Here is a 25,624-nt window from a genome sequence, read left to right as displayed (position 1 = left end):
CTGCAAACCTGGCCCCAGTAACAAAACCGGCCCCCACCACTCCAAATCTGGCCCCCACCCATCCAGCCTCTCGGGCATCAGTCCGACCCTGATGTGATGTCATTTCCTGTGATGTCCCTTCCACTACCCCCAGCTTTTTAATGAATATACACCCAAGCTCTAGTTGGCCATGTTACCCCCTCACCTTCCATGTCCAATGTGCCTGTATTTTAAATATATCTTGATGCGTTGAGACAACTCATACTTTCATATATTAAAACAACCTTTGAATTTGAAAACAGGGGCGTAACACAGGCCTCCGCATCCCCCGCAGTGCGGGGGCCCCCCAAGCTCTAGGGAGCCCCCTCAGCACTGCACTTCGGCCGGGGAGCTCCTGATAGAGTCCGGAGGGGGCCCCCTCCACGTACCTTGCAGGGGGGGCCAAGGTTTATTAAAAAGGGCTTTCTATTTTAGCTTTTACGTATATTGTTAGCAAGAAATAAATATACTTAAAAAAAATAAAAGAGCCAATTTCCGTGATTTATTGCAGTGCAACTTTGCTATAACATGAAGTTTGAGTATATGGGCTGACGTTGAATGTTTGCTTGGCCCATGTTAGCAGCTCGTAAATCTCTTGAGTTCATCTTATAACTGCTGTAGAAGTTTTGCGATGCATGGATTGATGATGTACTGTTATCTCGCTGCTTTAGGAATGAGAGATCGGCTGCTGGCACCCACACTGTTTATTATGTGTCTCCCACAGTGTTTAATATGTGTCTCCGTCTCGGTGCTTGCCTCCTTTCTCTTCAGGAAGGTTACCTTGCTTCAGCACCCCTGAACCCACTTCGAATGCCCGTGACACTGTGCTTGGATAGTGTGCGCAGCCGCACCTGCTATCGGGGATAAATATTTCCCAGACTATGCCTTGTCTTCATGTTCGCCTGCCCCTGTCTTGGGCAAACCTTTTCATACCTCGCATCATACCTGAAATTATCTACCTATGGTAACATCCTTTTAGCCAATTAATGTTCGGTACATTACATGTAATGTTGAAAAATAAATGCAACCCGGTGCCATGGTCAGAATCCATAGGCCTTGTGGATCCCTTTAAAAAACAAATATTTAAAATATAAATATTTCAATATGGGCTGATTGGCCACAATACAAATATTTCTTTGGTCAACAGCCACAACTACAGAAGAGAGGATATTGACAAGTGAAGAATTATCATAGACATTTTAAAACCGTTTCCCTTCAATCCTTCATTTTCACGGGCACTTAAGTAAAAATCGCTGCATTTTTACAAAAGTGCCGATTTCACGGGAAAACCTGAAATCGCGAAATCCCGGAGTGTTTGTCAAGGGCCTATTTGTTAGGAGACCCACTACAAACTGTGAGTGATTGGCTGAATGATTTTGTATATTGTGGTGACACGATGGAAGGGTTTCAGAAGCTGATACCCGGCACTTGCAACCGAGAGATATATGGGACCGCCCTCAAAGCTGCGTTTCTACAGTAGATAACCCCACACATGGAGGTCCTAGAGGGTTACATTGAGTGCATGGAGCTCGATGAAAGGATGTGTATGGCTGAATACAATCACACATCCTTGGACAGCATGCCTCAGCACTGCATCCCGGATGCCTCTATATTTACATCAGACTCATGTATCTGTATCTGATATTTGTAAAGCGCCAACTAATCACTACAAAGGGTCTCAAGGCGCTGGGGGCCGTTATGGTGATTAAGTGAGCTATTGCCCAGAGTCACAGGGTGCTGAGCTGCCGCCGGCTCCGATGCTCCAACCGTGAGCCGGTGCTCCAGAGTCAGCCGCTCCGGCCGCTGCACCACACCTCTCCACTCCTCCTTTGCCTCAGTCCATTACAATGTGCCTACGAATATTTATTGACTGCCATACTGCGCTGCTTGTTGAATGTCCAAATGCCACAAATAAAGGGCTTTCTAAAAAAACATAAAAATATAATAAATTCAAATGGATGGAACTGGCATTTGATGTTTGATTCTGCAGAATAATTTAAATGCAAAAGTTTTATTCTAATATTTGATTACCAATAGTGTTTTCCATTAGCTAACTTCATAAAAGTATGATTTATTCCTCTTTCTTAGGTTTTATTTTGATTTTATGCATGATGAGAAAAACATCGCGTTCCACTTTAATCCACGATTCAACTTTTACAAGAAAATGTATACAGTTGTCGACTACATGAAAAATAACGCGTGGGGAGGAAGGATAGAAAAGCATGATAATTTTCCATTTAAACTTGGAAAGAACTATAAGGTACGGTAAATTAAAAGTGCAACTCTTAATTTGTTTATCTGATAGAACATAGATGAGATTATTTAATCTAATCTATACTGGACAGGTGCTCTGAACATTGCTTTTTTACAATTAGACAAAAAAGTATCATTTTTCTAAGGAGCGTGCTGACTGTGTATTACTCATAGGTATTTATTGATGAAAGGCAAAATCACTGAACCAGAGTGTAGTATGATCACCAAGAACCCGAGACTGATCAACAAAGTCACAATGTAAATGGGCCAGGAACCTGGAATTCGATTCTTTGCAATATATGTGAAGTCCCTTAACAAATCCCAGTATAGTGGAACTGACACACAAAACCCCCAGACCTAGGCCATAGACTTTAACATGGACCTGCATGAAATAACTATTGTATTGTAATGTATTGGTATTCATATAGTGCGTGCCATCCATTTTGAGAGGTATAAGTGACGCACTGGGTATTTGAGTAAATAACTACCCCATATGTATTATTCATGTAATGCTTTCTATCCCTGACAGAGTCCCCTGATGATTTTTATTAGGGTCCTGGGTGCCCTTCGGGTGTTGTAGTTTGCCTATGTGAGAAAAAGGGGCGGGGAATCAGGCTTGGAAGCAGTGTAGAAGTGGAGTGAAGACCACCAGAGTGTGTAAGCATGGGTGTAGTGGAGAGTGTGAGAATAGATGTAACCTAGCCTGCAGTTACTTGCTATCCTAGACTGTCGGGTGCTATGAATAGGGATCGCCGATGATGGCATCTAGACAGCCTACATGTTAGAAAACTGTGGGGGTTATTTACTAATGTTTTACTTGAGCACTCGGGTGGCGCAAAGCAATGCAAACTACTGAAGCGATTTACTTAACATTAAAAGGGCCCATTTGCAAATCGCAAAATTGTGCAGCATTGCTTCTGTACCTGGGCAACCCTTAGTGAATCTAGGGCCAATGTTGGGCAATGTAAGGTTGTGGGAATGAAACATAAATCCTCCAGTTGTTGCAGTACATGTGATGTCACTGTGGGCTTAGGCTGTAGTGTGTGTCCTATATTGTTTTATGCAATCTCCCTACTAATGATTTTAATGATCTTCAATAATTTGAATCAGACTTTGGGGTAAAGCCATTTTGTTGGGGGGGGGGGCGGCTGACCACCTAAAGGAATTATAACGCTCTATGTAGGGGGAACCCTCAAAGTCACCAAAATAATCCGAATTCAATCTCTAGTAGATATGGCATAGAGCAGAAGGGCTTAGCTTTTCCTTAACCCCTTCGCTGCCAGGCCTTTTCCCCCTCCTGTGCCACGCCCTTTTTTGGCTATTTGGGGTAGTGCGCGCTGAGGCCCCTGTAACTTTTTGACCACATAAGGTATCCACGCCAAATTTGCGTCCTTTTCTTCCAACATCATGGGGATTCTGAAGGTACTCAGGGTTTGTGGATTCCCCTGGAGGGGTCACAGAAATGAGCCAAAATACAGACAAATTTAGTTTTTTTGGGGGAAAATGGGAAAAACGGGCTGCAAATGAAAGCATCTGGGTTTTTCCCTGCAAATGTTATCAAAAAAGGGTTTGTGGGGCTGAAATCACCATTTTCCAGATAACAGACTTTTGTCAGAACCCAACATTTTTTACACAGTTTTGGCATTTTTCTGGGACATAGCCTATTTTTGCTATTTTTTGTGCTTTCAACCTCCTTCCAGTTAATGGTAGAAATGGGTACGAAAGCAATAATGGATCCTGGAAAGCTATACATTTTAGAGAAGTAGATAAAATTCTAAATTCAGCAAGGGGTCATTTGTGTAGATCCATCAAGTTTTCTTTATAGAAACTAACAGTTAAATATAGGATAAATTGAAAATTTGTTGAAAAAAAGCGCCTTTTGTGTCAACGTTTTCACCTGTAACTTATTCTAATTTTGACAGCTCTTTGAAAGCAGTATACCGTTACATCCGCTGAACATTACTGGTTGTGAGGATATATAGGACTTGTAGGTTCACCAAGAACCCGACGAACCCAGAGCCAAAAACTGAGCAGCAACTTGCAATGGTTTTTTATTATGTACCGGGTATATAGTAATTATTCTGTAAAAATGTGTACATGGAAAAATCGGTATAAAAGACACCTATGTATTTATGAAATGGGAACAAAATATAGAGTTGAGAAACAGTGGAGATTTGCACATTTCCGAAATTGGGATACTCATACTAGCATGAGAATTATCAGTCATTTTTTAGAATGACTTCTTTTTTACACAATGTCTTTCATTTGAAAGGCAGAAATGCATCGAAAGTCAATAGGTAATAACAGTTCCTTTACAAATCTGAACTACCCTAAGTCTCCCGATAAAAATGGTACCTCACTTGTAGGGGTAGGCATAGTGCACACGACAGGAAATGGCTCAAAACCCAACGTGAACACACCACATTTTCACAATGCAAAATTACCCTTTTTTAGCAAAGTGCCTAGCTGTAGATTTTTAACCCTAGCTCTGCCGGCACCTGGGGAAACCTAGCAAACCTATACATTTCTGAAAACTAGACACCCAGGGGAATTCAGGATGAGGTGACTTGACTGCCTCCCACCAGGTTCTGTTACCCAGAATCCCTTGCAAACCTAAAAAATTGCCAAAAAAACTAATTTTCCCCACATTTCTCTGGTGGAAAGTTCTGGAATCTGCGTGGATCCACAAATTTACACCCACCCCGCGTTCCCCAAAGTCTTCCGAGAAAAATGCTACCTCACTTATGTGGGTCGGCCTAGTGCCTGCGACAGGAAACGGTGCAAAACGTAACGTGGACACACCTCAATTTCACAGCGAAAAATGACCCTCTTGTGGCAAAGTGCCTAGCTGTAGTTTTTGAACCATAGCTCTGCCGTCACCTAGGGAAACCTAGCAAACCTATATATTTTTGAAAACTAGACACCCAGGGGAATCCAGGATGTGGTGACTTGACTGCCTCCCACCAGGTTCTGTTACCCAGAATCCCGTGTAAACCTAAAAAATTGCCAAAAAGAAAACACATGTTCTCCACATTTCTCTGGTAGAAAGTTCTGGAATATGCGTGGATCCACAAATTTCCACACACCCCGCGTTCCCCAAAGTCATCCGAGAAAAATGGTACCTCACTTTTGTGGGTCGGCCTAGTGCCCGCAACAGGAAACGGCGCAAAACGCAACGTGGACACACCTCAATTTCGCTGTGAAAAATGACCCTTTTTTGGCAAAGTGCCTAGCTGTAGTTTTTGAACCATAGCTCTGCCGGCACCTAGGGAAACCTAGCAAACCTATACATTTTTGAAAACTAGACACCCAGGGGAATCCAGGATGGGGTGACTTGACTGCCTCCCACCAGGTTCTGTTACCCAGAATCCCTTGTAAACCTAAAAAATTGCCAAAAAGAAAACACATTTTCTCCACATTTCTCTGGTGGAAAGCTCTGGAATATGCGTGGATCCACAAATTTTCACACACCCCGCGTTCTCCAAAGTCTTCCGAGAAAAATGGTACCTCACTTTTGTGGGTCGGCCTAGTGCCCGCAACAGGAAACGGCGCAAAACGCAACGTGGACACACCTCAATTTCGCTGTGAAAAATGACCCTTTTTTGGCAAAGTGCCTAGGTGTAGTTTTTGAACCATAGTTCTGCCGGCACCTAGGGAAACCTAGCAAACCTATACATTTTTTAAAACTAGACACCCAGAGGAATCCAGGATGGGGTGACTTGACTGCCTCCCACCAGGTTCTGTTACCCAGAATCCCTTGTAAACCTGAAAACTTGCCAAAAAAACACATTTTCTCCACATTTCTCTGGTGGAAAGTTCTGGAATCTGCGTGGATCCACAAATTTCCACTCACCCCGCATTCCCCAAAGTCTTCCGAGAAAAATGGTACCTCACTTGTGTGGGTCGGCCTAGTGCCCGTGACAGGAAACGGCACAAAACGCAACGTGGACACACCTCAATTTCGCTGTCAAAAATGACCCTTTTTTGGCAAAGTGCCTAGCTGTAGTTTTTGAACCATAACTCTGCCGGAACCTAGGGAAACCTAGCAAACCTATACATTTTTGAAAACTAGACACCCAGGGAAATCCAGGATGGGTTGACTTGACTGCCTCCCACCAGGTTATGCTACCCAGAATCCCTTGCAAACCTAAAAAATTGCCCAAAAAATGACATTTTCCTCACATTTCTGTGGTGGAAAGTTCTGGAATCTGCTTGGATCCACAAATTTCCACCCACCCCGTGTTCCCCAAAGTCTTCAGATAAAAATGGTACCTCACTTGTGTGGGTCGGCCTAGTGCCCGCGACAGGAAACGGCGCAAAACGCATCGTGGACACACCTCAATTTCGCAGTGAAAAATGAACCTTTTTTGGCAAAGTGCCTAGCTGTAGTTTTTGAACCCTAGCTCTGCCGGCACCTAGGGAAACCTACCAAACCCACAGATTTCTGAAAACTAGACACCCGGGGGATTCCAGGGAGGTATGGCTTGCGTGGTTTCCCCTACGTTTCCTTACCCAGAATGCCCTGCAAACCTCAAATTTAGCTACATTCTAAACAGGAGAAATGTATCCAGTCTATGATGATGGCATACATCATACCACCATGCTTTATAAGAAATCTTCGAGAAATCCTTCCAGTTTCTCGTTATCTGCTGAAAAGCAACTGCTATTAATAAATCAACAATATTAATATTAATTTCATAGTTATCCCATATTGGGGAGAGGCTACCTAGGAAAATGTCCTTTACATCAAATGGGGCTATGGCACCACAAATTAGATTAATTTGAGACCAAACCTGTTTCCAAAACTTATTTACAAATGAACACGAAAAAAGCATGTGAAACAAATCAGCATCAGGTGATGAACATGACCAACATGTATTCTGTACATCAAAGAATCTTTTGTTTAAAGTGTGAGGAGATAGTAAAAGCCTATTGTATGTATAGAATAAAGTTTGTGTTAAACTAGCTGTTCTGGAGGTTTTACGTATCTTAGCCCAGATCTTACTCCACGTTAGCGGGGACCATTCTACACTAAAGTCTCTTTCCCATGCGAGTTAAATCGTGGATTTTTGTCTAGGTGTAGCTTTAGATTGGAGAAGAGTGTATAGTACAGAAGCTTTAGGTTTAGTGCGCAGAAAAGTGGATAAGTCAGTAGGAACTTCAACGATGCGAGAAATACTAGAATCATTGGTAAGCCTAGTGTATACGTCAAGCACTGTACGCCGACGAGTATGGTATTTAGAAATCAAGGCAGCATGCAGGTTACAAGTCTGTCGGAGCGACGAGAAGGAAATAAATTCAATGTTGAAAAATAATTGATGAACCCAAATCAAACCATGTTGCTTCCAAGACTTCCAGTAAAAAGGTTTATTGTTTATTAATAGAGCCTTATTATGCCAAATAGTGGACTCCATGAAGGATTCAAGAGTATCAGGCGCTAACGGAAGTAAAGGAGAAAGAAGCTTGGAAGTAAATTTAAATATGGGAGAGGACACCGATTGGGGTTTGCGGGTGAATGAAAGATATTCTTGAAATGAAAAGGGGGACAAAAACGAACTTTCAACTGATGTCCATAGGGGACAATCATCTGCGAGATCGAGCAACCAATATGAGGCTTGCCGCAATATAAAAGCCTTTTGATAAACAGGAAAGTTGGGGAAATTGACCCCACCCTCTGTTTTAGGGCGTATTAACTTGGAAAGAGATATGCGAGCTTTTTTTGAATTCCACAGGAAGGTCGATAGTACTGAGTTAATTGATTTGAATAATTTAGGAGAAATAGGGACTGGAATTTTGGAAATGGTGTATAAAACCATAGGGGAGAGCATCATTTTTATGGTATCTAAACGGCCCCACCAAGAAAGGTATAGGGGATGCCATTTCGTAGTGAGATCGGAAAGTTTTTTAATGCAATTATTCAAACATAAAGTAACTGTGTCCTTAATCGTAGGCATAAAACTCAGTCCCAGGTATTTGATATGAGAAGATTTCCAAGTGAAGTTCGTTAAGGCAAAACCAACTTTAAAAGTAAATTTGGTCAAAGAAAGGATTTCACACTTATCGCTATTTAATTTATACCCAGAAACCTTTGAAAAAGATTGAACTTCCTCGAGAAAGGCAGGAACTGATTCACTAGGGTTAGAGATAAAGAGCAAAATATCGTCAGCGTATGCTGCTAATTTGACGTTGGTGGTCGGAGTCTGGAAACCGTGTATTTGTGTGTTTTGACGTATCTTTGATAAGAAGGGTTCCAGGGCTAGATTGAAAAGAAAAGGAGAAAGGGGGCAACCTTGGCGGACGCCCCTGCCAAGGTCAAAAAAGGGTGAGATGAGACCATTAGCACAAACCGCAGCGTGTGGACTAGAGTACAAAAGCGAGATTAGGGTTGTAAACTTAGGGCCAAAACCAAACCATTGGAGGGCATAAAATAAATATTTCCAATCAACTCTGTCAAAAGCTTTCTCTGCGTCAAGCGCTATAGCAGCAAGAGAGTGTTGTAAATGCGGAGCTTTAGCTAGAATATTAAAAAACAACCTCGTGTTATCATTAATGACCCGTCCTTTCACGAAGCCAGATTGCTCCCTACCTAGAATGTTCGGTAGAATAGGACCTCAGGAGGTAAAAAGAAGCACTGTCAGTAGACTCCTTATTAAATTGCAGTTTCGCTTTTATGAGGGCATCAAGAGCATCTTTTGAGTTGGAAGTATAGAAAGAATGCTCCAGTCTCTTAATATCTTGAAGCAGGGCGCTCGAACGTTTGCGAGCAATGTTACGATTTTTGGCCACATAGCTGATAATAAAGTTTCTCGCTGAGGCCTTGAAAGCATCCCAGATAGTTGAAAAAGGTAAAGTAGTGGATTCATTTAAGGAAAAATAATCCTCGAAGAAAGTGGAAAATGAGGAGGGGAATGCAGGATCCAGAAGAAGAGAGTTGTTGAATCTTCATCTTCTGGGCGTGTTAATTTTTGGTAAAATATCCAAATCGATTGAGATGGGGGCATGATCAGATAACAATATAAGTCCTATTTCAGCATGCAAAAGTGCTTGTGAAATATGATGAGAAACAAAAAAATAGTCAATACGTGTTTGAGAATGATGCACAGGAGAATAAAACGTGTATTCTCTGGTGGTGGGGTTGCACAACCTCCAGGCGTCCAAAAGTTTGTGCTGGGAAATAGCATGAATGAAGGACTTATGTGGTTTGTTGAAGATGAATGAAGCTTTGGAATTTCGATCAACAAAAGGATCAAAAATCTGATTGCAGTCCCCTTCTAGAATAGAATTATCTTCCATGCAAAGGGCTAACTGCTGGGCAATTGAGGACCAAAAAGAGGTATCCCCCCCAGTGGGTCCGTATGCATTAAAAAAAGAGACTGGAACATCCTTCAGCGATAGTTTAACATGAAGCCAACGGCCCTCTGTATCAGATTCCTTTGATATAAATTTACAATCAAGTGACTTATGACAAAGCATCATAACCCCATTACGTTTGCCGTCCCCATTAGAATAAAATATTTCCCCCACCCAACCTCGTTTTAGTTTTGATGACTCATTCTCTGTTAGGTGAGTCTCTTGTAAAAATACAATATCTGCATTCATCTTTGCTAAGTGGGACAACAATCTTTGTCGCTTGATGGGGGAATTCAGCCCTCTAATATTCCATGATACTAATCTTATCGGCATAACAGTTCAAGAGAAAAATAGAACAAGAGGAAAGAACAACAGCAAAACATTGCAATGAAGTGATCCGAGAGGAAATACAGTACAGTCAGGAAGATAGTTGCCCGGGTCAAAGTGTAAGTGAGAAGACGAAGAAAAAGTAAGGAAGGAAGATGAGCGTAGCTATAAGAGAGAATCAGGAGACAGGGGAAAATATATCCGGAACTTTGATGCAAAAGCAAAAGATAAAAAAATAAGTGTAAGACAAGAAGAATAGATAACAGTAATAGCTGTGAGATAACCACCTCAGAAAGAAGATCAGACTGATCAGATAAAGGAACAGAACAAAACATTTGAAAGGAAAGGAGCTCGATTGCAGTCAAAGAAGAAATAAAAAGGATAAGTAAAAGGGAAAAAAGCAAGAGGGAAAAGAAAACAAAACGGATTGGTATACAAAAGGGAAACATACCTACATAGGGAGTAGCCAAGCAGAGACAGGGACGGGGGTGGAACCACATGGGGTGGACGACGCACCAGGGATCGGCACAGCGGAAGGCCAGGAAGACATCGTAAAGCAGAAATAGGGAGCCTGTGGCGACAAAATTGAATCAGTGTAAGAATATCTTGTACATAGAGACATTAATCGGAAAGCTGGGGAACATGAACAAACAGAATCTCAAAAGGGGGAGCACAACAAAAACATCTACTAAGATACTGTTAATAAGAACAAAAGAGGAACAACCAGCAATTTACCAAACATCTGAAAGGAAGAAACAAGAATTCAGTCAACCTGTCAATGAAAAAACCATATTAAAGACTCAAAGAGCAGATGCCGGACCAGAGGAATCCATGGTGGTCGGCTTGCAAGAATTGATAAAACTTTGCAAATGCACAGAATCTTCATATCTGGTGGTTTTGTTATTATATGTGACTTTAAAGAGGCACGGATGAAAAAGACCATATCTGGCTCCTATTGAACGCAAGTCATCACGCATGTTCAAAAAGGCTTTGCGTCTGTTAGCAGTGCCTTTAGCATAGTCTTGCGCAAAATACAGTGCCGAGCCAGACCATGTGGCTTTAGGAGATGCTCTGACTGCTGAGAGAACCTTCAACAGATCTGTGTATTCGAGAAAGTATATGATGACTCCTCTAGGTCTTGGTGCGGGCGTAGTGTGAGCTGGGAGACGACCTAGCCTATGCGCTCGTTGGATGTTAAGGGTCGTCCCTTCCGGCATATGGAGCAGCTTAGGGAGGAATGACTTGAAAAACGCAAGAGAGTCTGTCCCTTCAAGACCTTCTCCCAGGCCATAAATGCGTAGGTTGTTGCGTCTGCTGCGGTTTTCCAAGTCCTCAACTTGCTTTTGAAGCGTAGAAACTTGAGAGTGCAGGTGAGATACAGTAACACAGGTTTCCTTAAAAGAGGATACATTATGCTCTACTGACGAGACCCTAGCCTCCAGTTGAGACCAATTGTCCGTTAAAACTTGTTGTTTGGTGTTAGTTTCTTCCATGAATGGCCGAAGAGCTCTAATTTCCTCCAATAGTAACTCCTTTGATACTGGTGAGGTCGATTTAGGCGGCGATGGAGGGTCTTTCTTTAGGCGTTTGGTGTTGGATTTCCCTGAAGCTGTGGACGGGGGCTCCATTGTTGTATCTGGACTTAAAGCTAAAGAGTTTTCTAATTTAGAGAGTTCTGAAAAAATCCTTGAATTTTTGATAAAACTGCGTTTTGGTTTGGAGGAAGAAGGATGTGGGGTCTTTGTTCTACCCATAAAACGCTGTTAGCGCACTCCGAGCCCGTGCTAGTGTGCTAGTAATCAGACACAACGAGCAAGCACACGGCGCAGAGAGCAACGACAAGTTGGAACAGGGAGAACTCTATTAGTCAAAACATTTGTTGATGTCCTGTCAACATGCCATCGGCAGAGCATAGGTATGACACAAATAGAAGTGCGTAAGCCAAAAAGCTGAGGAAAGTGCCAAAAAGGGTGTGCTACAGCCTGTGACACCAGTGTTTTTTAAATATGAGAGCAATAAACTTAAATGAAGCGCTTCAGAGGCTAACTATGAGAGGTTTTCCAACAGCAGTCTCCTTTAAAAAATCATGCTGATGGTAGAGGAAGAGAGTATTTCCGCGGAGAGGTAGTATTGCATCCTGAAGACATGTTGTGAAAAAACTAATGTGTCCCCATAAAAATTGCTGAGGGTGAAGAAGCTGAAAGAATACCAAAGAGGAAAGGCTAAAGCACTAAAATGCCTCAGGTCTCCCATGAAAAGTAGCTGCAATTTAGCTTTGTTAATATATTTGGCAGTGAGCGAAGTAATGTAATAGGGAGAAGTAGCATTCAGATTTTTTTTTGTGAGGAAACTCACGCTCGCGCGTTAAATTCAAAATTGCGGCCGCGCCCGAAACGGTGCCGCTGGAGCACTCACTTCAGGTGAAATAAAGTCTTATTACCGCCATAGAGGTCCGCGAGGGCTCCAAAACATGCCCTGAGTGTTCACATGCCCATGGACGTTTTCCTCCAATCGGCAGCTGTCCTAGGAGCGCTGAATCTTCCCAGCGATACCCGGAGCTTCACCCGGGCGCCGCCATCCACTCGGGCGCCAAGCCACGCCGCCCTATTTTAATTTTTTTTTTAAATTCCCTGGTGTCTACTGGGCTTTTTGCCCCACCGGGGGGGCAGATTGGGGGCTACTGCCCCATCTGCCCCCAAGGGGGGGCAAAAAGACTAAATGAGGCCAAAAATATTTGGGGGGAGCAAAGGCCCAAGGTCCTGTGGCGATCCCCAAGCAGGGATCCACTGGAGAGGGGTAACATTGGAAAGGGGAGATTCTCCCCTTTCCAACGATACCTCTCTCGTCTTTCTACGTGCTCAGGGGGCTGAGATAGCCCCCTGAGCACGTAGAAAGAGAAACAGAAATGGCTCATTTCAGTTTCACTTTCAGTGTAATGACGTCGGCGCGACGTGCGCGCCGATCTTCATTACACTGAAAGCCGGGGGGGGGGGGGCCTCGGGAGCTGGGGAAGCTCTTCCCCAGCTCCCGAGGCTATTTTCACTAAAAGGGAATCCCTCTGGTGCCCGCACCAGAGGGATTCCCCAGGGAATGCCTCATGACGAGCTGGACTCGTCATGGGCACAGCGCAACTGTGCTCCATGACGAGTCCAGCTCGTTATGGGCACACAAGGGGTTAAGAAATGTGTAAAGTATTCATTCCGTTCCAAAACAGTAATACACCCATAACACCAAGCAATAGAAATACCAAACCGAATCAGAAAAACAAAGAAATCTTTGAATAACCAAAATGACACCAAAATGTAAAACATTCAGGGGGCAGAGAGATGGTGCTGATATGAGTAGTGCCTTCCCTAGGCTGCCGTGCTCATGCCCCCCCACTGACCAGTGATGCAGCCAATTGCTGATATGTCGATTCACACCAAAATGTCGGGCTCCCTGCTGGAAACGCCGAGGCTGAAGACTTAGGAGGGGTGGTATTGCTGAGCTGTGGAGACTTGCCCTTTCCTGGGTGCTGCAGGCTGTGTGCCTTGAATTGCCTGGTGTTTCTTGTCCTCCTGTCAGCCTCAGCTCATCGTGCTGGTCTCGCACCGCCGTTACTATGCTTAAAATATGCGGGTACCTAAGTGAGTTAAAGGCCTACGACAGGATGGCGGCCGGTGGATAGTGTCTGCACGAAAGGGTTGAGGTCCACAGAATATTGATTGAGCCCTTAAGTAAGGATATAGGCTTTGACCACTCTCTCTCCCTTTGCCCCTCAGAGCCAGGAGGCTGACCCAGAATCGTCATTATCACCCAAGCTTTTGACAGTTTTTGGTGCTTTGAAATTTGACATTAAAATTTGCGATGAGCAGGAGAAAAATCACTGCGAAAGCCTTCAGAAATCCATGCAGGTATCTCTGTGAATCCTCATTTGGCAGGCTTGTGTCTTGGGGTGGTGGCCATCAGCTTCAGCCAGGGGAGGAGGTAAGTGGCCAATTTTATTGTTGGATAATCAAGGGGAGAATGGATCACTTTTACCTGTATTACCAGGGTCCAGTGAATTGACCGACTTAAAAACCCTCATTCACGTACAGGGATGGTAAAGCGGTATATCTTGGTTCTCCACTTATCATAACCGTGAAAGCATCATCATCGTGTCCTTTTAAGTTACAATGCGAATTGTCTGAATTCTGCAGGAAGGTCAAGCTGAAAGCATTCTTTGCTGATAAGAAGGAGGACTTTACCAGCAAGGAGACCAATCCGAAAATCTACTTTCAGTCCCCCGAACCACCTTGTCCCGGTTGAGATAAAATCCTTCGAACAAGCGATCATGAAGGAAGCGGAAAGAGTGGATTTGATGACAAAAAAACCTTTTGTGAACTTAGAGAAACGGGAGCAAAAAGCTCTGGAAGAGCTTCGTCAAAATGAGAATCTTGTCTTAAAACCAGCGGATAAGGGGGATGGCAGCAAGGAATGTTATGATGAACAATGCTTGGCCCTCCTATCAGACACAAAGTTCTACAAAATACTACCCACGGATCCCATGGAGAGGTTACAGCGAACCATCAAAATGATGACAGGTGAAGCTGAATTCAACTCTTAGATTTCCAAGAACGAGGCTGACTTCCTAAAAACAAAATCACCTCGAATACCCTACTTCTGCTCTCTACTAAAGATACACAGAAACAGATCACCACCGCCAGGGCGCCTGATAGTCTCAGGCATCGGCTCTGTGCTTGAGCCCCTTTCACAATTCACAGACTATTTTTTAAAACCTATGGTACAAAAAATACTGACATAATTGAAGGACACTCAAGACCTATTGAACTTACTGAAAGTCCAACACTTCGATGAGGATACTATGTGCTTGGTAGGTCTTGATGTAGAAAGTCTATATACGGCAGCCTGACACAAGAAAAAACCTTGGAAACAATTGAAGAGATCCTCTTCTCACAACAATGGGAATTCAACACACCCAATCACTTTGTGCTAGAATGTTGCCATCTAGCACTTACAGAGAACTACTTTGAGTACAATAAGAAGCTGTACCTACAATGCCACGGGACGTCAATGGGCAACACATTCACCCCTAGTGTGTTAGGGCTCTACATGACCAATTTTGAGAAAATCCACATCCTGAACGACACAAATCCGTTTGTCTCAAAGATCCTATTCTGAACACGCTACATAGACGATATCATCCTAATCTAAAATGGCACTACGGATAGTTCACCCAACTTTCATCAGTGGACCAACACCAGAGACAAATCCCTGAAGTTCACATATACAGCAGACAACCAAAGAGTGGACTTTCTGGATATCACTATCTACGTGGAGAACAACACCTATCACACTAAGACGTTTCATAAACCAACGTCAAAAAACAGCTTGCTCTCCTACAATAGTTTCCATCCACGCCATTTGAGAGAGAACTTACTGTATGGTCAATTCTTGCGGATAAGAAGGAACTGTAGCAAACTTGAATACTACAGATCACAAGCAAGCAACCTTTGCCAAAAACTGAATACCAGAAATTACCCCCAAAAAATCATCCATAAATGCCGAAAGAGAGCCAAAAACCAACCAAGAGAAAGTCTCCTTGAATCTACACCTAGAGAAACATCCGATATACTCACCTGTGTCACCACCTACAGTACTGCATCAAACGCAATAAAGAAAATTGTGAATAAAAACTGGAGAATTCTAACCTTAGAATCTCTAACTTGGCCCAAACAAAGATTTGCTAATAGTAGGACCAAGAACTTAAAACATATCCTTGTTCACACCAGACCACAAATAACTCAGCCAGAGAGAGAAACAGTTACTAGCCTCTGGAACCTGCAACCTATAACTGGACATTACCCATGTGGATCCTGTTCCGTATGCAAATTGACCATACTGACAAAGAAACTACAATTAACACCAACTCTTGAATGGACAATATGACACCACACGAACTGTAATACAACTCAGGTAATCTACATGATTATTTTCCCTTGCGCTTTAAGGTACATAGGAATGACCTGTCGCAAGATCAAGCAACGGATCTGCGAACACCGTAGCAACATAAAGTGCAAGAAGGCCACAACCAAAATGAGCAACCACTTTATCCAACTGAACCACACCATTGACGATCTCAGATGGATGATCCTGGAAACATTGATGAGGAAGGATCACAATGCCGAAAAATTTCTATACAAGAAGGAACAGCGGTGGGTGTATCGCCTCAAAACACACGCAAGGGGTCTGAACGACATCATTCCCTGGTACACCCTGTCACAGTGAAATAAAGCTGAATGCTTCTACAGACTATAAACCACTACATAAGGAGGAAAATATATTGCATAGGGCAAGATCTCCTAGAAGCGAGCCTTCAGATTTGGAGCATGGCCAATCAATACACATTCCATCACCATGGCCTCTCCACCATGTGGTGCTTCTATATGCATACATAGAGTGCGGAACACTGGAAAGTGAAGAAACACGTGCCATTCAGACTTTCAGCCCACCACGTCGGTTAAACTAAGCACAGCGAGGATCATATAAGCAGACCTTATACATCAAATGTGCAAATACACAAGATCCGATTAATAGTAAATGCACAGACACATATGGTCAACATCTTGATTAAAGACATTACCAGAGGCACTAGAACTGTCAGTGATTGAAATACTTTACCACAGAGTTGCTCCGATAGATAATAGACTGCACCGAATACATGGTGAGGCTATGTCAAGAACAAGTGTGTACATCAGCACCCATGTCTTTAATTAATTCTCCAAATATGAACAATATGTCTCTTTTATATTCTAATACCATTAATGCAATTTACAATTTATTTATTAATTTCTTCAACATTTACTAAACTTTGTCAAAGTCTATCTACTATGCCAAACTGGGCTTAAAATACAGCCAACGACGGGCCTGCGTCACCGGGGCACCGTCATAGGAGCGAGCCTAAGCAGGCGAAACGGTAACACAAGATAACTACTATCCCGAGTGAGCGAGCGTCCTGGCGTTCACCGTACATGCTGTCTGCACTCTAAAGGTAACGTCCCATATTTATTCCCCAAACCAGCAGGTTACAATGCCCGCCCGTCCCCCGAGGGAATCGTTAACTGGAAATAGCAAGGTACGCGAGCGCTGCACTATTTCTGAGCCACCACTTATTATTTATGACGGGTCTCCATCTCACTTCTTGCTCTGTATAGCCCATTGTTATTTAGTAAAATGCAAGGCACGCTGAGCGTACTGCGTGCGCTGATCAGTTTACTTCTTTTTAATTGATTCACAAGGCACGATGTGCGACTGTAAAGCGGCAGGCTATTTAACGTGCCCACGCTTTAACACCCCCCACGTGGTCCGTTGAATTTCACAGTAAAAAAGAGGCACATAAGAAAATCCCAATACAGCGCGACAATTTGCGAGCAACAATAATTTAATCGTGCGATATTAACCCACACGTCTTTATCCCAGTTATTAAACTCACAGAGCTTCCTAATAGCAATTAACTGATCAGAAAGATGGGGCAGTTCTTTTGTCATTATTGCTATTTTACACTTGCCATTAAGCACACGGCAATGAAGGATAAGCATAGTCTGTTATCACTGCCACTTCTTTCTTTGTGCCATTTATAGATTCGTAAGAGTTCTGTGAATTCCTTGTTTTAAACTGTGATTAGACACACAGCAATGACGGGTAAGCATAGTCTGTTTTTACTGTCACTCCTTTCTTTCTGCCATTTAGATATTCAAAAGAGTTTTATTTTCATGTTTCCACCTGGAGACACATATGCACATACCTGTTAATTTGACACTAGGTATCATTAAATGTACGTTATTGGATTTATGTTGGTTTTTCCTTTCGTCCCAGTTATAGGTACAATTGATCTGACTCAAATAAGAAGAAGGGTGAGTGAATTAGCTACCCAGAGAGAGAGTTTAGGATTAGCACTTGCTATATAGGTCCTGAAGAAAGCCCCAACCCTATTGGCGAGTAAAAAGGCTGAAACATGTCAACTTTTCAAATGGTCAATCAGGTGCTATAGAAAAGTGACTTTTCTATATGCGCACCACCACAGTTTTTAACCTTGCCTCCTCTCCTACCACATAAAGTTCAGTTGGGAAGGAATAGGAAGCTATTTTAATTCACCCCACTATTTGTTATCACTGATCACTACTGCTATCACCAGTTGGTCTACCTCCAGGTGGAGGAAAGAATTTTGTTAAAAAAGACCCGATGATGACGCTTTCACGTTTATGATTAGCGGACAACTGTGATATACCGTTTTACCATCCCTGTACGTGAATGGGGGTTTATAAGTTGGTCAATACACTGGACCCTGGTAATACAGGTACAAGTGATCCATTCTCCCATTGATTACCTATCTCTGACCAGAAGCTGAATGGATCCGAGCTTCTGTCTCCCTCCCTTGATTGTATACTAATTTTATTGTTGTACATAAGACAAACAGACTATAATCAGTCAGGCTGATTGGAGTTGCTGTTTGGGCTGTTCTGAACTGTTCGGAGCTGCCTGGAGCTGTTGGAATTGATGATGCAAAATGTGCCTGTGGGATCTAACCAATCAGGAGGTGTCTGTCAGTCCTGGCCTCCTCCTTCACCCCTGGCCTGCTCTTATGGTTGTATTGTCGCATTGGGGCAGAACAGCGTCATAAGCGTCATAGTGGGTCTCCGAGTGCTAATAATTGACTGATGGTGACTGGTTGAGGTTTGATTGTGCACCTTCTTACCCTACCTCCACCTATCCCACCTGCTCCATACAAGCCTCTCTCGAAGCATCTTTCAGTGGTGAAGCGCAAGGCGCTGGAGGCCCCTTCCAGACCTGTAAGTCTACAAACCCCTCCCTTGAAAACCTCCAGAACCACACTGGATGGGTTCTTGCATAGAGCAGTGAATGTTGTTAACGTGGAAACAGAGTTGGCAGAGCAGCGCTTATCGCTCTCCTCCGCGCCCACTTCCCTATCATGCAACTCAGGAACTATCTGTTCAGGCTTAAATCCTGCTCTGGCACAAAAATTGGACACCCAAAATGGGGAAGTAGGGCTAACGGTTCTCCCATCTTGCCCTCCTTGACCATCCAGGTCCTTGTTGCAACCCTCGTCAAATATCACACTGCTGGGGACATCACAGGAACTTCGCCATGGGCCCAAACCAAGGGGCAAAGCAGGCACAAGAAAGAGAGTTGATGATGGGGCCATTTCTAAGAAGTCGGGTTTGTCATTTTCGCACCTCTATCTGGAGGGAAATACAGAAGAAGGGGTGAAAACCAAGGTACTATCTGACACCATCTGTAACAAGGTGCAAGAGCCCCTGAATAATAAGCGCGCTCCCATTCTGGCTCATTTGGAGAGGGCTGAGAGTAAATTAATCAAGCTAAGCTAGGTCTGTTTTGTCTTCCCGACTGCAAGAGGCAGTTTCATTGGCTGTGCCAGTGGGGGCTTCTCCTGCTCCTGCTGTTCCATCTGCAGGGCCTGTTCTGATCAGCTCCCTCTCCTCTCAGTCTGAGCCTTTGCCCCCCCAACCCGCTAATTCCAACTAGGAACAGGTGCCATACTGCTCAGGGAGCAGGGTGCCATGACATAAATACACCCCTACCGCAGGGAAATGTGGGGAGTAGGGATCTTGAGAAGGGCAGAAGTCAAGTGCATGGCTTACCGGTCTCAGCCCATGTCCTCACCCAATCACGTCTTCATGTACCCCTTATGTGATAGTTCTGAAGAATGTGCCAATCCTTGAGCCCAACCAAAGAGAAGATCCCCTAGCCCATAAAAATAAAGTAACCCACTGACTTGGGGCAGGCATGAAGTGGATGTGTGATCTTTTCAGGGAGGTCACAATGGTCAGGCGGTCCCCTTGGATGGGTCCGGGTGCAAATGAAGTGGCTGGGGATTGTGTAGTAATTAACTTTAAGTCACCCTACACAGCTATATCGATGTTAAGGCTCTCTGGCAAGCAGTCCCAAAACTCTATCCAGGTTTTACCTTTAGGTTACATTTACAGGCCAGAGGTCCTTGCTGCAAGGCACTGGAAAATAAATGAACACCACCAGGGGACTGGGAACCCAATTTATAATGTAGAGGTAACAAACTCATTTTAGACGCTCAGTTCCTTGGAAGAGCTGCATTGACTCTTTACCCCCAATTGTACAGTGGCCCATTACCATGATCACATTCACAAGGTAGGGAAGGGTGCGTGCCAAATGATCTATTGGAACTGGTGGAACGGAATGGATCTCAGAATGGATCGCCAAAGAGGGGAACTCACTTACCACCTGCAGGGTCAGGCCTCTGTATAGTGTCAGGGAGGTGAGGATTGAAAGGGCTGAGAGTTATATCATGGAACATTACTGGTGTCCATTCCAATCTCAGGAACCCAGACTGACTTTCTTCCATTAAAAAAGCAGTCACTGTCCTATTGCAGGAGACATGGGCAACTCAGCATCTTGTTATAAATGGCTTTCATACAGTATGTAACCCTGCTGCGCCACCTCGTGCAAGCAGAGCTAAGGGGGGGTTAGCAGTTCTGTGCTCTGTAAAATTAACATGTTCCTCGTTAAGAACAATCTGTATTAGGGCCAATTATCTGCTGACTGTAATGCTGACACCATACTGTTTTGACTTAGTATTGATCAACCTACATAGTAGATGATTAAGAGAGCGATCTTGTGTTTTTTCTGGATAGTCATAACAAAGAGGCTCTGATTGTCTGCGGGGGGGGTTTAATGCATGGTTCTGTGGGAGTGCTGATCACTCCTTATGTGGCCTGTAAAAGTCAACGTGGGAGGAGTATTTGCATTTCCAACACATATCTTTTAGGGATGTCTTGAATAGATTTCTGACCTCCAGAACCATGGTATTTACTAAAGAATGCATGGATCTGGTCACCCCCTTTCACTACTTTTACTGGTCCCCAAAAGAGTAGTGATGTTGACTTATTTGGACCATCACAGGATCTAGATAAGCTAACATTTGACCATTGCGTTTCGATTTCATGTGTTAGTAACCACAACCCTCCCACCTTAGCATTGGACCATACACCCATGGGGGGTAAAGGGACAGCAGGGGAACCTGCCCATCTTTAACTCATGAAATGGGGTGTTTGTATAAAGTGGGAGAGGGTGGATGGGGACACCTTTCTGAGTACGCTTGTAAGTGAGAACAGTGAGGCATTCTCATTACACTCATGGGAGATGGGGACACCAGAAAACATCACTACTGCGTTTAGGTCTGTTTGTTCTGCAGGGCACTGGGTGTTGTGGCAGTCTAAAGTCTCAAAGAATCCCCCACCTGTAGGCTGATTTGGTAGTGCTTGCACATTGGTTCATAATAATCTGAAACAGGTCTCCTCTACCAGACTGCACTCAGAAAGTGATATAGTGAATGCTAGAAGAATCTAGCCTGGAGGCCAGGATATCAGTTCTGAGGGAAGAAGCTAGGGAGGAGCCTCCGCTCTGAAGGTCTCAGCATTATTATGGAAGGTTATTAACAACCCTTTCTTTTCAGGGTAAGAGAAACCTCCTATAGATACGGTCATCCCAGTAGAGGCATGGGTTGCCCACTACAATGGTATTTTCAATCCAGATAATGGAGCCCCTACCCTAAAGGGAGAAGTGATAGTCAATGGAAATTCAGAGCTGTATTCCAACCTTGCAGACACTATAGCAGTCAAAGACGTAATCGTTGCCCTCAGGCAAAGTGCAGTGGGGAAAGCGCCCAGATAGTGTCCCTCTAGATCTTTTCAAAGATAACATTGCACAGTGGGCCCTGATTCTGACAAACTGCTTTAAAGCTTCCGTCTGTAGGAATGTTATACAGACATGGAAGGTAGCGGTTGTGATCTCCATCTTCAAGAAAGGGGACCGTCATGATCCCTGCTGCTACTGACCCATTTCTCTCCTAGATAGCTCCCTCAAGACCCTTGGCAGGATTTTAGCAAGCAAACTGGAGGATTGGCTGGAGGAATCTGCCTCCTTACCCAGAGTCCAGTACGGGTTTCAGCCAGGTCTGGGGACAGTCAAGCAATGCTTGAATCTCCAGCTGGTCATTGGCAAGTACGTTAAGGATCCAGTATCCATTCACCTAGCATTTAAGGACCTCTCTTTGGCCTTTGACACAATCAATGGATCTAAGCTCTGAGGGATAATGGCAAGGATGGGAATCGACCCTGCCATAATTGCCCTGCTAAAAAGCACTGGGATCGTCTGATTAGGGTCACGTTTGGCACGAAGGGTGAACTCTCTCCTGAAATTAAATCCACAATGGGAATCAGACAAGGATGCTTGATGGCCCCCTTATTGTTTCTCATTTACATTAATGATTTTGAACTACGCCTGTACAGAGCTGGGAAAAATCTCCCCAATGTGAAGTCAATGGGCCTGCCTGTTTTAAAAAAAACTACTTTTTATTGAAATTAAAACTAAAAAAAAATAATAAAAAACAAATACAATGCGTTGCAATAATCAACCATCACAGGCAGTCATGATCGGTATACAGTTACTATCAAAGCTAAAACATGGGGTCAAGAATTCGATCACATATCATACAGTTTCCTCTATTTTCAAACGGCAGATATCGTCTTTGTCTATCAGTGCTGAAGGGGAGTCAGGGAATGGGGTACAGAGCACACCCCTGCTTTTGTTCCATGCGCCCCAGATTTTCGTCCATCACTCTCTCTGCCTGCATACACCAGTCCATAGCGGACTCCCTGTCAGCGTGGCGCGTTATATTCCGTTTCGCCACCATGCAACACTAAGAAACCCATAATCTCTCTAAGCGGGAAAGGTCGGTGGCCTCCCAGATATTTAAAAGACAGAGCCGGGGGAAAGAGTAATAGGTACCTTACTGATCCGGGACAAATCCGATACGACCCTCTCCCAATACCGTTGAAGGACCGGGCATTCTCGCCACTGGTGCAAATGGGTACCAACATAATCACATCCCAGAGGGCAAGCTGGGGAGTCCAGAAAACCCATCTTGACCAGCGAGGCACTTGTATAATAGACTCTATGGAGTAATTTAAGCTGTATAAGTTTGAAGTGGAAACGAATCGCCACCTCGCAGGGGAAGGCGGGGGCGTACCGTCAGTCGTCATCGTCCATGTCCCCAATGTCGGCCACCCATTTGGAACAAATTCTATCCTGGGCATCAGGTGTGTTGTTCAGGATTTTACGATAGGTTTTTGAGATGGCATTCTCCTGGAAGTAGTCATCCAAGAGTCTGTCGTCCAGGGGTGCGTAGACTGGTAGGTCCGTTCCTTTAAGGATCGCCCAGCTAAGAGCACTGCGAGCTTGGAGGTAGCGAAAGGTCTCCCCACTCTGCAGTTGGTAGTCTCTCTGTAGGTCAGCAAAAGGAGTCACTCCACCCACCTTCCACATATCACCAACCTTTGAGAGGCCGATTAGTTCCCATTTGTCGAATCCCGGGTTCCTAGACAACATCCCCAATCAGCATTAGTCAAGCAACGGGGTCACCCGCGTAACTCTGTCTTTCCTTTCAAGAGCAGCTGTCGCTTTGTTCCACAGAGCCACCGTGGTGGAGGTTGGGATGAATCTCAGAGAGTATTTCGCACAGCCATAAAGTGCCCTAAGATAGCTACCTGGGAGCATGTTATGTCTGTCCATCCTATGGGCGTGGTCCGCAATAGGACGATGTGTCCAGTGGTTCAAAACCACGAGCTGAGAGGCCTAGTAGTAGGATTCAATGGCTGGCAAGGCAATGCTGCCGTCATACCAGCTTTTCGTAAGCTTGGTAAGGGCGATAGGGGGAGCTCCAACTTCCCAAAGCAGGGCTCGCACCTCAGCGTCGCCAGATTGAAAGTAGCGAGGCGGAACCATGTGCGGAGTATTCTGTAGGACACATAGAAAGCGCGGTAGCGCCATCATTTTGTTGAGGGCAGCTTTACCTAACAGCGTGAGTGGCAATGTTTTCCAATGCTGTATATCCGCCCGAAGGCGGTTCAGGGGTAGCACCAGATTCCTATTGTAAAAAATGGAGGAATCTCTGGTGGGGCTAGAGGTGTCTCCTCACAGGACTCCCGCGCGGATTATTCCCACAGTATTTAAGGGATGGGTGCACCAGCGTGCAGCGGTGGTGCGCAGCGAGCGCGACGGCGGCGCGCCGGAGGTGCGCCAGAGGTAAGCCCATTTGCGCCCGTTCGCGCACAGGACGTGCCGGGGGCCGGGAACTCTGCTCCACTACCTGTTGTCCGGTTACCATATTCCAGAGACATGCTGCTAAAATTAAATCCAGGCACGATTACGTGCCATCAGCCGTATGCCACCGAGCGGTGTGTGCAGCCCCTGATGTGTGGTCTACTGAACGTAAGGTCTCTGAGCAAACATCATATGGAAATTGCCTTACTCATAGACTCCCGTAAGATAGATGTTCTGTTTATGACAGAAACATGGACTAGAGCGCATTGTACAGTGGAATTAGGGTTAGCCTGTCCTCCTGGATATAAGATCAGACACAATCCGCGGGAGGGAGCTAGAGGAGGAGGTGTTGGCCTAATTTTTAGGGAATCGCTTGATGTCTCAATGCTTGATACTAAGAGCATTCTGGGCTGTGAGACTCTGGCCTTCTCTTTGAAAGGGCATGGAGGTACTCTCTATTCTGGGCTGTTATGCTATCGACCCCCTGCCAGCTCCTTATCAGCAGTACCAGAGCTAATTGATACCATCTACGAGCTCTCTAATACCCATGCTAGGACCTTGATCCTGGGAGATTTTAATCTCTGTTCTGATGGCCCTACAAGGCTGGCTCTCTCGGATCTGATTCAGGCTTGTAGTGATATTCATCTGCAGCAGCTGGTGCACTCACAGACCCACACTAAGGGCCACATTCTCGATCTGGTCTTTGCCGACACTGGACAGGTGGTGGTTCAAGATATCCTTCCACAGTGTTGGACTGACCATGCTTTGGTCCTCTTCTCCGTTATATGCCCTTCGGTTTCAACTGGGAATGGAAGTACTGGCATTAAGACCAAGATGGGCAGGCAGTGGTCAAGGCTGCTTAAACAATCCTGCCTGCCGTCTCTGTTGGTCGGGGAAATCCCATTAGGAGATACTGTGGATGCAAGCTACGAGTGTCTTAGCCAGAAAATTGTTAATTCCTTAGAGGTGTCCCTCTGCGTAAAATCAGGAATAGATCCAAGATTGCTATGCCTTGGTTTACTGCGGAGTTATCGCAATTGAAGCTCTGCTGTAGACGTGCGGAGCGAGCTTGGAGAAAACACTACTTAGAACCCGAGAAAGCCCTTTTTAAACAGGCCTTGTTGACTTACAAAACGCAGATTATAGGCGCTAAAGCACGATTCCTGGAGGAATCGCTCTTAAATGCACCGAATAAAACGCAGGCCTTGTTTAAGATTGTTGGGGATCTTTCCCGACCTGCTTCTGCTGCTAATGACATCGCTGCCTCCCAAGCTTTGTGTAAATCCCTGGCGCAGGCTTTTGATGATAAGATCGCTTTGATCCTAAGCAAGCTTGCTCCAACGACTACACCTGTTACTCAGCCCGTACTCGATTCCACTCTTGTGGCTGCTAGGGAGACGGTAGGGATAGCTGGTAGACAGGTACAGCTGGATAGTTTTCCCCTTCCGACCTTTGAGGAGTTCTGTCTGTTGGCTAACAGTGTATCCTCTGGCTCTCCTTTGGACCCATTGCCACACAAATA

At 44.5% G+C, this 25,624-nt stretch overlaps 1 protein-coding gene across 2 annotated transcripts in view; it reads left to right on the top strand.

Moving 5' to 3' along the window:
* Positions 1 to 25,624, top strand: part of LOC146799437 (galectin-3-like) — a 279,550-nt gene that overhangs the window by 197,217 nt on the left and 56,709 nt on the right. For both annotated transcript variants that reach the window (XM_085627006.1, XM_085627007.1), the window contains one exon: positions 2,107 to 2,278. In XM_085627006.1, coding sequence (XP_085483132.1) covers positions 2,107 to 2,278 — 172 coding nt within the window. The remainder of the gene's footprint in view (positions 1 to 2,106; positions 2,279 to 25,624) is intronic.

This window comes from Triturus cristatus, chromosome 9, assembly GCF_964204655.1.
Source record: "Triturus cristatus chromosome 9, aTriCri1.1, whole genome shotgun sequence".
Taxonomy (NCBI): Eukaryota; Metazoa; Chordata; class Amphibia; order Caudata; family Salamandridae; genus Triturus; species Triturus cristatus.
Note: the sequence above shows the minus strand (reverse complement) of the source record. Positions and strands in the feature narration are given on the sequence as shown.